The following is a 13,771-nucleotide window of genomic DNA, read 5'->3' on the forward strand; positions in this document are numbered from 1 at the left end:
TGCCTACCTCCTTGAGCTTGAGCAAGAACCCCAGCCTCTGACTCCATCCTTGCCTCAGATGTCCTCACCAGGCCTACCCTGGTGGCTGCTTTCCTTAACCTGCGTCCCTCTCACCCTGACCCTGCTCTTCGGTGGTGGGGATCACTGGGTCCGTGTTACCCCTTGGCCTTTGCTATGGGGATCAAAAGACTGACTTTCATGTGGCCCAGGTGCTAGAAGCTTCTTTCTGCCCTCGGTGTGCCCTCTTCTCCCACTGCCCCATCAGGAGGGAGGCAGGAAGCTCCCATTTACTGAGGGTACACAGTGTGCCAGGCCTCTGTTGGCTGATGACCCCCAGACTCAAGACGGGGAGGGGACTCTGCCCGCCTCAGCCAGTGATGTGAGGCCAAGGTCGCTGTGGGCAGATGGCCCAGGCTTTATTACATCAGGTGGGTTGCCAGCCACTTGCCCTCCACCCCCACCCCACTGCAGGCTATGTGGGCCGCTCCTGTGACTGGTGTGCAGGGCTGGCCTGGCCCTGGCCTGGTGACAGTCTCCTCCTCAGCCTGGCCAAGGCCCGGATGGGGTTCTGGGCGCAGTTGATGGAGTGAGTTACATCCTCTGGGGAGGACCTGCTGGGCCGACTGCAGGGCTGTTGTGGGGAGGCCCGGGGCTGGCCTGGCAGGGTCCTGTGCGTACTGGCTGTCCTGCTGTTAGGCGGGTGCCGCCTGCCCAGGGGCCTGAGGGAGGATCAGATGGCAAAATCCCTTGAGCAAGGGGGACAAGCCCCTCCCACGTGCCCCACCCTGCTGACAAAGCCCCATTTACCCTGGGGATGCTCTCTGGGCCTGGGCTGGGGTTGCTGCTCTCTGGAGTCCTCTGCTGGGAGAGGCCCAGAGCTGGTCCTGCGGGATCAGCTGCAAAGAAAACCAAGCTCAGATGTCTAGGAGCCCCTCCCCACTGTACAGAGAGGGTGTCATGGGCGCGGGTGGGAGGGCCTGAACCTAGAGTTGCAGCCTCTTCCTCTGAGGAGCAGGGTTTGGGAAGCCTTCCAGGGCCTGTCCTCAGCTGTGGTAAGTGTGGGAAGGTTTGCTTTCTGACAGGGCTCCTGGTTGCACTTGAAATAAAGATTAAAAGGGCTAGAAGGGAACATTTGGAGCTAGAAGGCACCATAATATCCTAACACCTTCTTTAAACGTGGAAGATGTTTCACAACAGCACGGCCTGAGGTCACCTGCGCTGACAGCCCGACTGCAATGAGCTGGGCTGGTGGCAGGGTCCCAGAACAGCCTGCTGGGTCGGGGGCCTCCTCCAGGTCCCCAGGGGCTGGCCCTTCTCAGGTAGGGGAGCCCTGCTGCCCACCTTGAGGCCCCCCTGCTGGGCCACCTCCCGAATCTTGGACAGCATCGACTGGAGCCGTCCATTCTCCTCCTGCAGGACCCGGATCCGGATGTCATTGGCCTGCACCTGCCTCTCCATGTCGTCCGTGACATCACCAGAGCCTATGGGGACATACTATCTGGCACCTCACCCCCTCAGGTCTGCCTCTTGTGCCCAATGGGACAGGACCTCAGGGCAGGCATGCCGGCGGGGGTTGGTGGCCCTGCAGGCACAGGGGAGGGGGCCAGGCTCAGCACACTGGGCCCCCCACCTCATCTTCCTTTTCCTGAGGCCTTGGCCCCCTCCCTACCCCCACTGGCTAGGAGGTGACCACAGCCCGACAGAATTTGAAAGCTGGGTAGGACCTGGAGCTCACTGAAGATTTAGCAAATAGGTAAGAAAGTGAATTTCTTCCAAGGCTGCCTATTTTTGGAGGGCCATACAGTGACTTGTCCAAAGTCACAGTTGGCTCTTGGGTGTGAGTTTCCAGGAATTCAGCACGGATGTTCTGTCTCACTGCTGGGAGAGAGGTGCTTCCCCCTGTTCTGTGAACCCAGGCAAGTTGCTGCCTACTCTGGTTCTCGGTTTCCTGGTTTGTGACAAGGGGTGGTTGACAGCAATGCAAGGGCCTAGTGCTCAGAAGTGATGACTTATTGTGACCAGCTATGTCACAGCAGGTCATCCTGACAGCCCTGCACATGGATTTACCCCCAGAGCTTTAGGGGCTAGAGGGTTGGGACAAGAGCCCAGGCTGCCTGGTGTCCAGTCCTCCGCTGAGATGGGGTCCCTAGCACTCCGCTGCCATGGTGTCCAGAACACTGGACAGTTGGGGCTGTGCCCTCAGAGCTGGCCCCACAGTGTGGTCTGGGGAGATGCCAGGACTGGGGACACAGAAGCCGAGCGAGGGCTGGCATGTGACGCGGTGAAGAGCGCAGGCTAAAGAGGCAGCCAGACCTGCATCTGGATTTGGCTCTGTGACCCTGAACAGTCACCTCACCCCTGGCCTCTGTGTCCGCATCCACACACAGCAGTGGAGAACACATGAAGCACCTGCGTGTCGTGGGGGCTCTGTAGGGGCTGCACTGCTGGACCCCCACTCCATCACCCTTGCTGCAGTCTGGGGAGTTGCAGACCCCAGGGTCCTGCCCAGACCCCAGTGTGCCCTGTGCACCAGCCCCGGGCCCCTACTTTGAATTTGGGCCTCAGCAGGCCGGTGCAGGTCCGGAAAGGCCACCAGCAGGCGCTCCCGCTCCCTCAGCTCCATGAGCTCCCGCTCCAGCTCCGAGATGGTCAGCCGCAGGTCTGTGGTCGCCTGCTCCAGGCCTTGCTTCTCCCGCTGCAGGCTCTGCAGCAGCTCCTGGGGTGGGAGGCGCAGGGCTGAGGAACGGCTCCCAGCTGCCCTGGGGACACCCTGTCACCTCCACTCCCTGGACACGGGACAGGCTTGCAGGTGCTCAGCTGGTGGGAGGTTCCTCTGGAGAAAGGGTTCCCCTCCCTCTGCCCGCTCCCACCTGCTGGGCCCGGAGCTGGCACTGCCCCTGCTCCCTCTCGCTCTGCACACTCTGCAGCTGCTCCTCCACGTGGACCCGCCGGGCCTCGGCCTCGTCCAGACTGCCTCGCAGCTCCTCACGCTCCTGGTCCAGGCTGTCCAGCTGCTGTAGCAGGGCTCGCTGCTTGGCCTGCAGGGACTGAGCCAGGACAGGCGGGCAGGGAGGTCGTGAGACCTACGGGGCTAGGCCCAGCCATGTGGGACAAAGGAGGCTACCGTGCCTTAAACCCTTCAAGCCCACCCCACATTATGCTGCATCTGTCCATGTACAGGGGAGGCTGTGCACATGTGCAGTGGGAGGGGCAGAGGGAAAATGGAAGCAGACCCCAACCCTGGCAAGGCCAAGTCCCCCAGCTTGCAGAGCCCACCCTCTTGCAAAGCAATTGGCCAACTATTGGCCTCACCCCCACTTCTTTCCAGCCACAGTTGTCACTCAGAGAGGAATTCTTCTCCTTAGGTCTCCAGTGTCCAATCAGCCTGTCACTTGGAACCCACATTTCCTGACACCCACTGAGTGCACAAAGTGAAAAGAAGCAGCCCTGGTCTGTTCTGAGGCCTGGCTCCACCCCTGGCTGGCTGTGCAGTCTTGGGCAATTTTCTTAACCTCACCGAGCCTCAGTTTCCTCACCTGTAAAATGGGGTGACAAGAGTATCTACCTCCTCCTGCCATGGCAGGGAGTAAGAATGAGAGGGCTGCAGCGACTAAAGCCCGGTGCCTGGCTCACAGCAGACACCTGATGCTCGGCTGACAGTGCCTGTTTGCAGGACACTGAGAAAAGCGCTCGCTGTGGGTGAAAGGCTCTCTCATCCTGGGCCATGCCTGGCCCTGGAGACTTGGGCCTGGGGTCCTGGCTCCCCACCAAGCCTCTGAAAATGGGCCCAGCCAGATCAGCTCCCAGACCTCCCACCACCTCTAGCTGACGGGTCATCTGTTTCCTCAGCTCCTTCCCTGGGGACTCCTGCAAGGCCCCACTGGGCACAGCCGTATCCTGTGCCTCAGGCCCCCATCACCCTCTGGCCTCCCTATCCTTCTTCTGGCTGATGCACTAATCACCAGCCAATGGCATCCAGCTCAAAGGCAACCTCCACCTAGAAGCCATTCTGGATTCCCACAAGCTGATGTGACCATCCCTCCCTAAACCCCTGCAGCATGCTCTCCGCCCCTTAGCCACCTGCAGGAGGGCTGCGGTGGCACCGGGCCTTCTCCTGAACAGGTAGGCTCCTCCAGAGCGAGGCCTCATTTGGCCACATCTGTCCCTGGGTCACCGTTCCCCTGGGAGCCTGGCTCAGGGGATGGCTCAGACCCTTGGTAAACATGAGTCAAACAGGAACTGGGGTGTGTGTTGGGGAGCAGGGGCCCACACAGAAAACCCCACTCCTGCCAGCGGAGCCCTCTCTCCCTGCAGCTGTCTTGCAGGAGCGCAGGGCGCTGACGAGGCCCCCAGCCTCACCTCCTGGTGGCGGACCATGCTGTCAACACGGGCCTTCTCCTTGTCCAGCTCTGTGCTGGCCCAGCGGATCTGCTGGCTAGCCCCATCCAGCCGTCCGGCCAGCAGCTGCACCTGCTCCTCCAGCTGCTGCACCTGCCGCTCGGCCTCTGCCCTGTGCTCGGCCTCCTCTTGCAGCTGCTGGGCCTTTGTTTCTGCATGATTGAGTGGTTGTGGGAAGGAGCAGAGTGGGGAGCTCTGGGTGCGAGTCCCTGCGCTGCCTCTGTCCCAGGACATGCCCCGGGGGGAGGGGCCAGAGCACGTCTCTGGACCTGTGTCCTCGGCCACAAAACGGGGCTCTGAACCCCACCTGAGGTGGGTTCTGAAAACAGAAGGCGCTGGCTGAGGGGAGGTGGCACCAGCTCCATCACCCAACTGTGTGGCCGGTCAGGCCCACCCTCCTCTGTGCATCGCTTTATCTTTGCCCCTGAAGCCCAGGAGACAGAGATGGACGGTGCTGGTCCAGCCGCACCACCAAGCACAGAGCGCGTGGTATGGGGCTCCATGGCGGGACTCCTCACCCACGGCCCGTGTGGACTCCTGCTGCTGCTTCAGCTCCCCCTCCAGGCTGGCCACCTTCGTCTTGAGGTCACTTGTTTCTATGGCAGCCAAGAGAGAGGCCCTCAGAGGCTCTGCTGGGCCTGGCGGGCGGCTTCTATGCCGTGCACCCTGCAGAGTGGTGGCAGCCCTGGCTATGTGGAGGGCTCCCGGGCTGGTGGTAGGACCTCAAGGAAGGTGCCAGGAGGCCTGGGCCCCGGCCCACCCTGCTTCCCTACTGGCTGGCTGGCACATCTCTACACCTCTCTGGGCCTTGGTGTCCTCCCTGGAGGTGAAGGGAAGCTCAGGAAGGGCAGTGACTTGCCCAACTCCCTCAGGCCTCACAACCTCAGCAGCAGCTGGGCCGCTTCCGGTGTCACAGCTGCATCTATTTGCCTGATGGCTTTTGCTGAACCCAAAGAGGTGCCCTGCGGGCTGGAGATGCTGGGGAATTAACTCCCCCAGGAGTCCCCTTCAGTGACTGACAGCAATGAGTGAATGAATCCCTCGGCTCCCTCACCCTTCTGCTGGGACAGCGCAGACTTCTGTTCTACACCGGCTCCTGCACTCCCCAGCTGCCTGGTGTCACTGGCTTGGTAAGAGCCCCCCCTTCCCTTCCCTGCCCTTCCCTTCCCTGCGTCTCCTGCCCACTCCCAGCCCAGGTTTCTTCCACACCCACTGCAGGCACCCGCAGCCCCATCGGGGCTCTTGCTGCTGGGGGGCGGCCAGGCTCGGGCACTGACCTGCGAGCAGCTGCTTCCGGTCGCGTTCCCACTCGGCCAGGCGCTGCTCGGCCTCGTCCGCCTGCCGCCGCCGTGCCCCCTGCTCCTGCTGCAGGGCCTGCTCCAGCTCACCCACCTGCTTCCTCAGTCTGTCCTTCTGCCCCTCAGCCTCCTCCAGCTGGGCCCTGAGGGGCCCAACAAGCTGTGTGAGGGCCCCCACGTGCTTGCCAAGGCGCGTCAGGTCTTTGCTCTGCTCTGCCGCCCAGTGGCCCACGGTGGCGGCTGGCAGTGGCCTGAGGCCCATGCTGTCCTGAACCAGGTGCTGGAACTGGCCTAAGGACGAGGGCAAGTTCTGGCTCTGACACAGGCTGATGACCACCTTGCCCACCTCCCGCAGGCTGCCCTGGACGCTAGTGCAGGCATCACAGGGCACCAGGGCTGTCTCCACAGTCTGGGACTGGACGCTCCTGGTTCTCTCGGCCGTCCTGGCTGGACACTGCAGGGAGACTCTGACGGGGGTGCTGTCCAGCTCTTGGCAGGTCTGGGGCGAGCCTGGCTTTGGGGAGGCTTTGATGAGCTTGGCAGTCACAGATTCCGGGCTCCTGTCTGGCTCGCCCTTGGCTGTGGGCTTGGAGGTGGAGGTCTCCCCTTGGTTTGCCCTTTTCTGTGGTCAGGAGAAGAAAGGGAAAGCAGGTGAGGGAGATGGGCCATGGTCACAGAAGTAGCTCGCCCTGCAGGGATTTCTGTGACAACTGCTCTGCATGCTCAGGCCCTTAGACGGCAGCTGATGCCAGCTGAGTGAGAGAGCCAGGCTCCTCCTCTCCACTGCCTCAGCTCGGCAGGCCCAGGCTCAGTGCGGTTACACGCACGGCACTGGGAGGCTAATGGTGGCAGACACAGCTGCCGCTTACTGGGCGTCGCTCAGGGGACTTGTTTCCTTTGTTTCGCTGAAGCCATTCTCAGTTTTGGTTTCCTTCCCATTGCGGTGACGGCGGTCCTTCCCAGGGTGTGTGTGTGTCTGTGTGTGTGTGTGTGTGTCTGTGTGTGTGTGTGTGTGTGTGTGTGTGTGTGTGTGTGTGTGTGTGTGTGTGATGGGATAACCTGTAACAAATGGGGCTGCTATAAATATTACCCAGCAATGCCTTGAGAGGTAGGGACTGTGATCACCTGCAGTGTACAGATGAACAAACTGAGGTTCAGAGTAGGTAGGATTTTTCCAGAGTCCCACAGTGTAAACAGCAGAGCCAGGTGGCCCAAACATGACCCCTGGGCCTGCGTTGCTAACTGCCATGCCGTGTGGTCCTTGAGTGGGAGGCTCTGGAGTGGAGGCAGCGATGGACACTGTCATGTGTGGCGTGTGGGGAGCTGGGGCAGGGTGGACTGGTGTGAAGGTGTCCAAAGCTGGGGGAGGAGGGTGGTCGACCTACCAGTGGGGCTGCCTGCTGGTTGAGCATGCCCAGCCTTAGCAGGCTGTTCCAGAAGCGCTGCACCGTGAGCCCCACGGACATGCAGGGCCCCACAGCCCGGGCCGGGGGCACCGTCTGCTCCAAGCTCAAGTTCTCCAAGTAGCTTGCACAGCTCTGAAGCAGCAGCAGGAGCCTGTGGTGGAGATGGCAGGGTCAGCTGGGGTAGGGCCCGGCGCCACTGTGCCCTGACGCCACACCACCAGCAGCCCTCGGCTCTGGGGACTGGCTCAGGTATCAGGGACTCGGAGCATCTCAGGATAAGCTCTGCCCAACCTAAGAGCCACTTCCTCCAGGAAGCCCTCCCTGAAGGCTAAGCTTGGGGCCTCTTCTGGCCCTCCAGGGGGGCAACACTTCTGCCTAGGTGCTCCTTGCTGGACAAGGATGCTCTGGGAGGCTGGGCCTTGCCTCAGTTATATCCTGAGTGCCCGGAAAGTGCTGGGTGAGTGGCTGCCTTACATCACATGGCTCAGAGCCTTCACCTCACAGAGGACAGAGTTGAGACCTTGGGAGGGGAAGGGGTTGCGCAAAGCCTCAGGCTGATTGTATAGGGCAGCGGTTCCCTGCAATGTCCTGATTCCAGTCATGGGCTCCTCCAGCAAGGTGAGTTGCTTCTGTGACCATGGAGACTGGACTGAGAGAGCTAGGTCTCCATCTTCCACCTGGAGTTCAAAGTTAGAACCGGTGCTAACTTTAAGGAGAAGTTGGTTATTTGCAATGGGAACCAGGCTTTAAAAGAAAAGGCACTGTGTTTACAAAACCTACCAGGCAGGTAAGTGACCTTAACTTATTGCAGGTGCTGGGGGTGCATCCCAACCCCACCAGGGCCTTGGGCAGAGAGGGCCTGGGGAAGGAGGTGCCAGCCGCCTGCAGGCCCTGCCCCCTCTGGGCCAAGGTGTCCTCCTCTGTGAACGGGGGCAACAGTGAGTGCCACAGTGCTGAGCAGCACTCGGAGGGTGGAGCGTGGTCTTGACAGAAGGGGCAGGTGAGGGGTGAGAAGACATGTCAGCACCAGCTTCACAGAAGGGGGATGGGTAAACTGGGCCTTGAACAATGAGGGCGGCTCGGCCAGTCCAGAAAGGGGTGGGCACGGCATGTGGAAGGCAGGAGTGTCCAGCCCCTCACAGGTTCCAAGTGGTGCTTTCACACTGAGGGCTCCTCCAGGCCTCTTAAGTGGTTACCCTGGCTTCTCTGGCACCAGGCAGGTCACCCCCGAACTGCTGGGGTCCTTGCCTGTTGGGATCCCGTGACTTCGTTACAGTGTAAGGTTTGGAGCACAGAGAGCCTGGGCTGCGGTACCCAGGCAGGGGAGGCTGATGACCATGTCAATGTTCGTGATGGTGCAGAAGTGTTCAGGCTGCAAGGGAGTCCATTGGCCTTCTCCCAGCAGGGCCAGGATTTGGAAAAGCACATCCCATGTCTGGCCCCATGACACACAGAAAGGACAGCACAGCCCACAAGACTCCAGGAAAAAGAGCTGGGATGGAAACTCTGAGCAGCAGCTGGAGTGTCCCTGACACACAGAAACCCTAAGCAGGCAGCTGCAGCTGCTAGAGAAGCAGCCATCAGACCTAAGGTGCCACAGAGACTAACAAGGTGGTGGGCAACTCCCTGCAGGTAGACAGGATAGGACACATGGAATCACTAGGTGACACAGGATGAGATCACTGTGAGGTCCCTGAGCCAACCTTGCTTCTGACAGGTACTCAGTCAAAGGTGACTGTTGTTACCAGTGTCACACAGTGGCACCTCCTTCCCCAGTGGCTGGATGAGATCCTGAGGCTGAGGCTGCTGCTGGTTTAAGGGGCGGGGTCAGCATCCTGAGATGACTGGTCTGGTCACAGCCCTTACCTGTCGATGACCAGCTCCAGCAGAACAGCATGGGACAGCTGCGTGAACTCGGGGTCACCCGGCACATGGTCATAGTGCTCTAGCAGGGCCACCATGTCCAGGTCACAGGCCACGCGGTCGGGGAACTTCCAGGAGGGGAAGCGCACAGGCCCGGCGCGTGAGAACACGTCCACAATGGCACCCTGCAGGTCGGTAAGGTCCCTGCGCAGGCTGTCTATGCAGGCTTGGCTGCCCAGCAGGTGCGCCATCCTTGTGGCTCCTGGGGAGGGTGGAGAGGATCCCTGTTACCCAGAGCCACGTGGCTGCTGCTGGAGGAAGCTTCTGAAAACACCGATCTGCCCAGTTGCTCCTAGGCTGAAATCCAACCTAGACCCCAGGGAGAAGTCTGTTCAGGACCTGGTTGTGGGTGACCCACCCTCCCCTGGTCACCCATTGCCAATCCCATCAGTTCCCAAGGCCCTCCAAGGACCTGTGTGCGGCAGGCCCCTGCTAAATGCTGGATGGATACATCTGTGAATGAGGAGGTACCTGCTATCCATCCCTCCCTGAGCAAACCATTGGACAGGAAACTGGCAGGAAAAGAGAGCTGGCGCTACAACATGATGGGAGTGCTGGACCACCCCAGGCCACTGTCGTCTCCCGCCTGGACCATGGCAGCAGCTTCCATTGGGGCCATGGGCCTGCCCACTCCAATCTGATCCATTTTTGCTGTAGAGATCTGGGCCACACCTGTCTCTCCGCATCACAGAAGGGGCCTGGGAAACCTCCAGTCCTTCAACCTATTTCCACCTCCCACCTCCCTCATCTCAGAAAATGGGACTCCCCGCGGAGTGCACCTGAGCACTTCCTCGACTCCCCTTCCCATATCCAAGCACCCTGTGCTGCCAATTCTACATCCAGAATGTACTGAGAACCCACCACCTCCGTCCATCAACACCACACATCTCCCCAGACCTGCCACAGCCCCCGGGGGTCATCCTCCCCCTCTGCCCAGCACCACCTCATCCATTTTGTATGAGGCAGCCAGGTGATGATTTAAAGAGGCAACTCACTGCCCCGCTGAGAGCCCTTGAGTGGCTTTCTCCAGCACAAAGACTGGACACTTCCCTGGCTCTGGCCCTGTAAGGCCCCCCCCCACCTCATGTGTCTCACTGCCCAGAATGCACCTTCTCCCCACACTCTGTCTAGATAAGACGCCCCCTTCAGGACCCCGGGCCAGTGAGGTCCCCTGTTACACATCCTCAGAGCATCCTGGTCTCCCTCCCAGCACACACCACGCTGGCAATGAATCACTGTTTGAGTAGTTATTTGCAGCTGGGAATCTGTCTCCCTGTGAGCACACAGACCGTTTTTGGAGTTCAATGTGGTATGACCCGGCCACCTGGGCCCAGGCACCTGAGGGCCAGCCTGTGCTCACAGGTGCAGGGAAGTTCAGAGACACCCAGGGGTGGTTCCTGAGGGTGAGCCAGCCTCTCCGGCCTCCCAGAGGACTGGGCCCTGGCCTCACCTCTGCACAGGTGCCTGCCGGTGGAGGTGGATGTCTGAGTGGGCCCAGCTCTCAGACTTGCCTGTGGGCTCTGGGGCTCAGGGTTAGAGGCTCATCCAGGTACCTGGCTTCCTGTGTCCAGCTCTTCAGTCCCTGGGAATGGGTGAAGGGACAGTGAGTGAGCAGGCATTCAGGGAGGGCTTCCTAGGAGGTGAAGGGCAGGGAGCAGGCTGTCCCGGAAGTGGTGGGGGCTGTTTCAGGCTGGAGGATGGGGTGAAGGCAAGGGCAGGTGGGGTTTCCTGCCTTGAGCCTGAGCCCAGAGGGGGTGCTTCAGCAGTGCTGGCTCTGACTACAGGACCTCCTGTGTGCCCCTTCCCGAATCCGCCTCCTTTATACACATGAAGAAATGGAGGCTCTGGAAAGTTAGGGGGCTAAGCTGGTGTCACTCAGGGAGCTGTGATTCTTGAGTCCAACATCTCAGCTCTGTCTTCAGACCATGCTACTTCTAGAGCAGCAATATCCACACGAAATATAATACAGGCCACAAATGGGATGTAAAGTTTTCAACTTGCCACATTTAATGAAGCGAAAACAAACAAGTAAATTAATTTTGATAATATATATTATTTAATCTAATATACCGAAAATGTAATCACTTCCATATGAAACCAATATAAAATTATTAAGATTTTTTTTTTATAGTCTTCTTTAAAGTCTCAAAATCCAGTGTCTATTTGACACTTACAGCTCATCTCTGTTTGGACCAGCCACCATTTTCAAAGACAGCACCACATGGGCTGGTGGCTACTGTATTGGACAGTGCAGGTGTAGAGGGTCAGATTCTGTGTTCATAAAGCAAATGGTGACTGAGCCCTACTACAGGCTGGGTACCATATCAAGAATAGGGACAGAAAAGGGCACACGGAACCCTGTCCACCGGGAGCCACCATCTATGTCTGAGGATCTCTGCAAGGAGCAAATCTTGAGTGTGTCAGCTCTGCTGTTCTACCCACAGGAGGGGCGATGAGGATCTGCCCCACAACACTCACACACACACACACGCGCGCGCGCGTGCTCCCATATCCCATGTACATGTATTGCCCCAGTGATGGCCTCTCATGTTGCCACCCATGACATATTACCCCAAGGAATGAAGCAGAAACAATTAGAAAAAACTGACTGAGACATTCTGGGTTTCCTTCCTGGAATGGGAGGAAGGAAATAAAGCAAGCAAGAAATCCCACTCTGGGAGGAGGGTTTTCCGGTGGCAAAGCACGTGGAACTCAGGAGCTAGCTTATGAAGACAAAGGAACACTGACCTGTTCACCCTCCAAGAACCACAGCTGCCATCTGGGGCCACCCGAGATACCAGCTCCTGTCATATTCTGATAAGCAGCAGCAAATACCAAAGCATCAAGAATATCCAGGCAGAAAACCCAACATTGAAAAATATCTGAGGTTACTCTATGTCGTTTCTTCTCAACAGTGGGGATTTGCAGATATAAGCATGGCTTGAGAATCACGTAGGTATGTGTCAAGTGAAGGAGCATTTGACATGGGCTTTCTTCGTAATTCCTGCGTCTCGAGTGGAACCCTTAGCCTGAAGCTGTTTCAGCCCTGCACTGTTCCTGAGATCACACAAGTGATGGCACTAATTTATTTTCATTTTTTTCTCATTTAAAAAAATTGAAGAATAGTTGATTTACAATGCTGTATTAGTTTCTGGGGTACAGCATAGTGATTCATATATAAATATATATATATACACACACACACACACACACATATATATATACGCACACACACATACATATACATATACACACATTATTTTTCATTACAGGTTACTACAAGCCATTGAATATAGTTCCCTGTGCTACACAGTAGGACCCTGTTGTTTGTCTATTCTGTACATAGTTTGTATCTGATGATGTTGCTAATTAAGCCATCACTACTCTGAGGGAGGAGTAGCAGCTAACTCTGCCTTTCTTAGGTCCCTCAAGCCCAAGGTGGACTTTTGACTCGCAGAGAAGTGAAGGAGCCTTTCCTCCGCTTCCATTCAACATTCAAGCCTCTTCCCTCGCTTAAGCCCTAGGTCCCTATCCCTCAGATAAAGGTTATGCCTACCTCCTGGCCAGTGTACCCATGAAAACACTTTGGAAACTCTAAAACCATCTATATGGCAGTGTCAGTCTCTGACTCAGAACTGCTAATTGCTTAGATCCCTGGTGACAATGAAGGACTCCCAGGAAGACAGAGGAGTAAGGAACTGCACTAGTAGAGGAGTAAGAATGGCCTGGCTTTGGATTCCCACACCACCATGTGAACTGAGGATGTGAAACTCACTGTCCTTATCTGTAAATAAGTTGCTATAAGAAATAAAAGATGTAATGCATGTAGTATTTGGCACGGGGTCTGGATCATGATACATCTTCAATAAATCCTAGGTATCATTATAATTCAACATTAATAATAACAATGACATAAACAAGCTATGGTGTGTTTGTGAGGAAGAGAGCAGGGCAGGAGACTGGGAAGGGCCTCTTTTACCATCACTCCCCAAGGGTTCAGAGCCAGCCCGCGTTCTGGAGTTGGGAGGGAGGGGAAAGAGGGGGAAGGAACCAGAGGATCTCAGGAAAGGAAGCGAAAAGGGCGGGAATCGAGGTGTGCAGGGGGAGGGGAGGGTGGGAAGCGAGGTAAGTGGTCCGCAGGGTCCAACCCGCGGGCGTGAGGGGTGGAGCCTAAAGAAGCCTTGATTTGAGCGGGTTCTTTGGGTTTGAGGGCGGGACTATGGAAGGCAGGAATGGAACCTAGAAAGGCAGGCAAACGGAGAAAGGGACCAACGGGAATCAGGGACTGAGATTTGGAAGGGGGTGTTGAGGCGCGCCTGAAGCAAAAGAGGGGGCTGGGGAAATAGAGAGACGGGGCTTTGGCCAAAGTGAGAGGCCAATGGGAGGGCGCGGGAGCCCTGAAAGGCGGGGGTCGGAGGGAGAGAGGAATTGTTTGGTGAAAGATCGGGGTCCAGGGCGTGCAAGGGCGGCGGGCGGGACGTAGATGTAGATGTAGATGTAGATGTAGAACGTCTCACCAGTCTCCGGCGTGGCAGCCTCAGCCCCCGTGTATGGTCGGCTCATGGAGCTGCCCCCGGCGAGCCTGCCGCTCCTGGGATACCCAGCAAACCTTAGCCGGGCTCCCGGGCCGCTGCCATGGCAACGGCGTCTCGCGCCATTGGCTCCCGCGAGGGAGGGGCAGGAATTAACGTCACGGAGAAGGGGTGGTCCCGGAAGTGCGTCAGCCTCGCCCCGTCGGCGACTCGC

At 58.0% G+C, this 13,771-nt stretch overlaps 1 protein-coding gene across 4 annotated transcripts; it reads right to left on the reverse strand.

Moving 5' to 3' along the window:
* Positions 1-391: 391 nt before the first annotated feature.
* Positions 392-13,762, reverse strand: CCDC157 (coiled-coil domain containing 157). 4 transcript variants are annotated; one of them, XM_014560262.2, is made up of 12 exons: positions 13,543-13,762; positions 10,476-10,607; positions 8,969-9,227; positions 7,082-7,253; positions 5,676-6,318; positions 4,917-4,994; positions 4,360-4,550; positions 2,871-3,047; positions 2,548-2,716; positions 1,342-1,481; positions 808-896; positions 392-719 (listed from the first exon to the last, which is right to left on the reverse strand). In XM_014560262.2, the coding sequence occupies exons 3-12, from the start codon at positions 9,214-9,216 to the stop codon at positions 473-475; spliced, it is 2,154 nt and encodes a 717-aa protein (XP_014415748.2). In that variant the 5' UTR covers positions 9,217-9,227; positions 10,476-10,607; positions 13,543-13,762; the 3' UTR covers positions 392-472. The 4 variants fall into 4 exon arrangements, with proteins under 4 accessions (XP_014415748.2, XP_032327880.1, XP_032327881.1 ...); XM_032471989.1 differs by having other exon boundaries at positions 8,969-9,334; XM_032471990.1 differs by lacking the exon at positions 4,917-4,994.
* Positions 13,763-13,771: the final 9 nt, after the last annotated feature.

This window comes from Camelus ferus, chromosome 32 (assembly GCF_009834535.1).
Source record: "Camelus ferus isolate YT-003-E chromosome 32, BCGSAC_Cfer_1.0, whole genome shotgun sequence".
Taxonomy (NCBI): Eukaryota; Metazoa; Chordata; class Mammalia; order Artiodactyla; family Camelidae; genus Camelus; species Camelus ferus.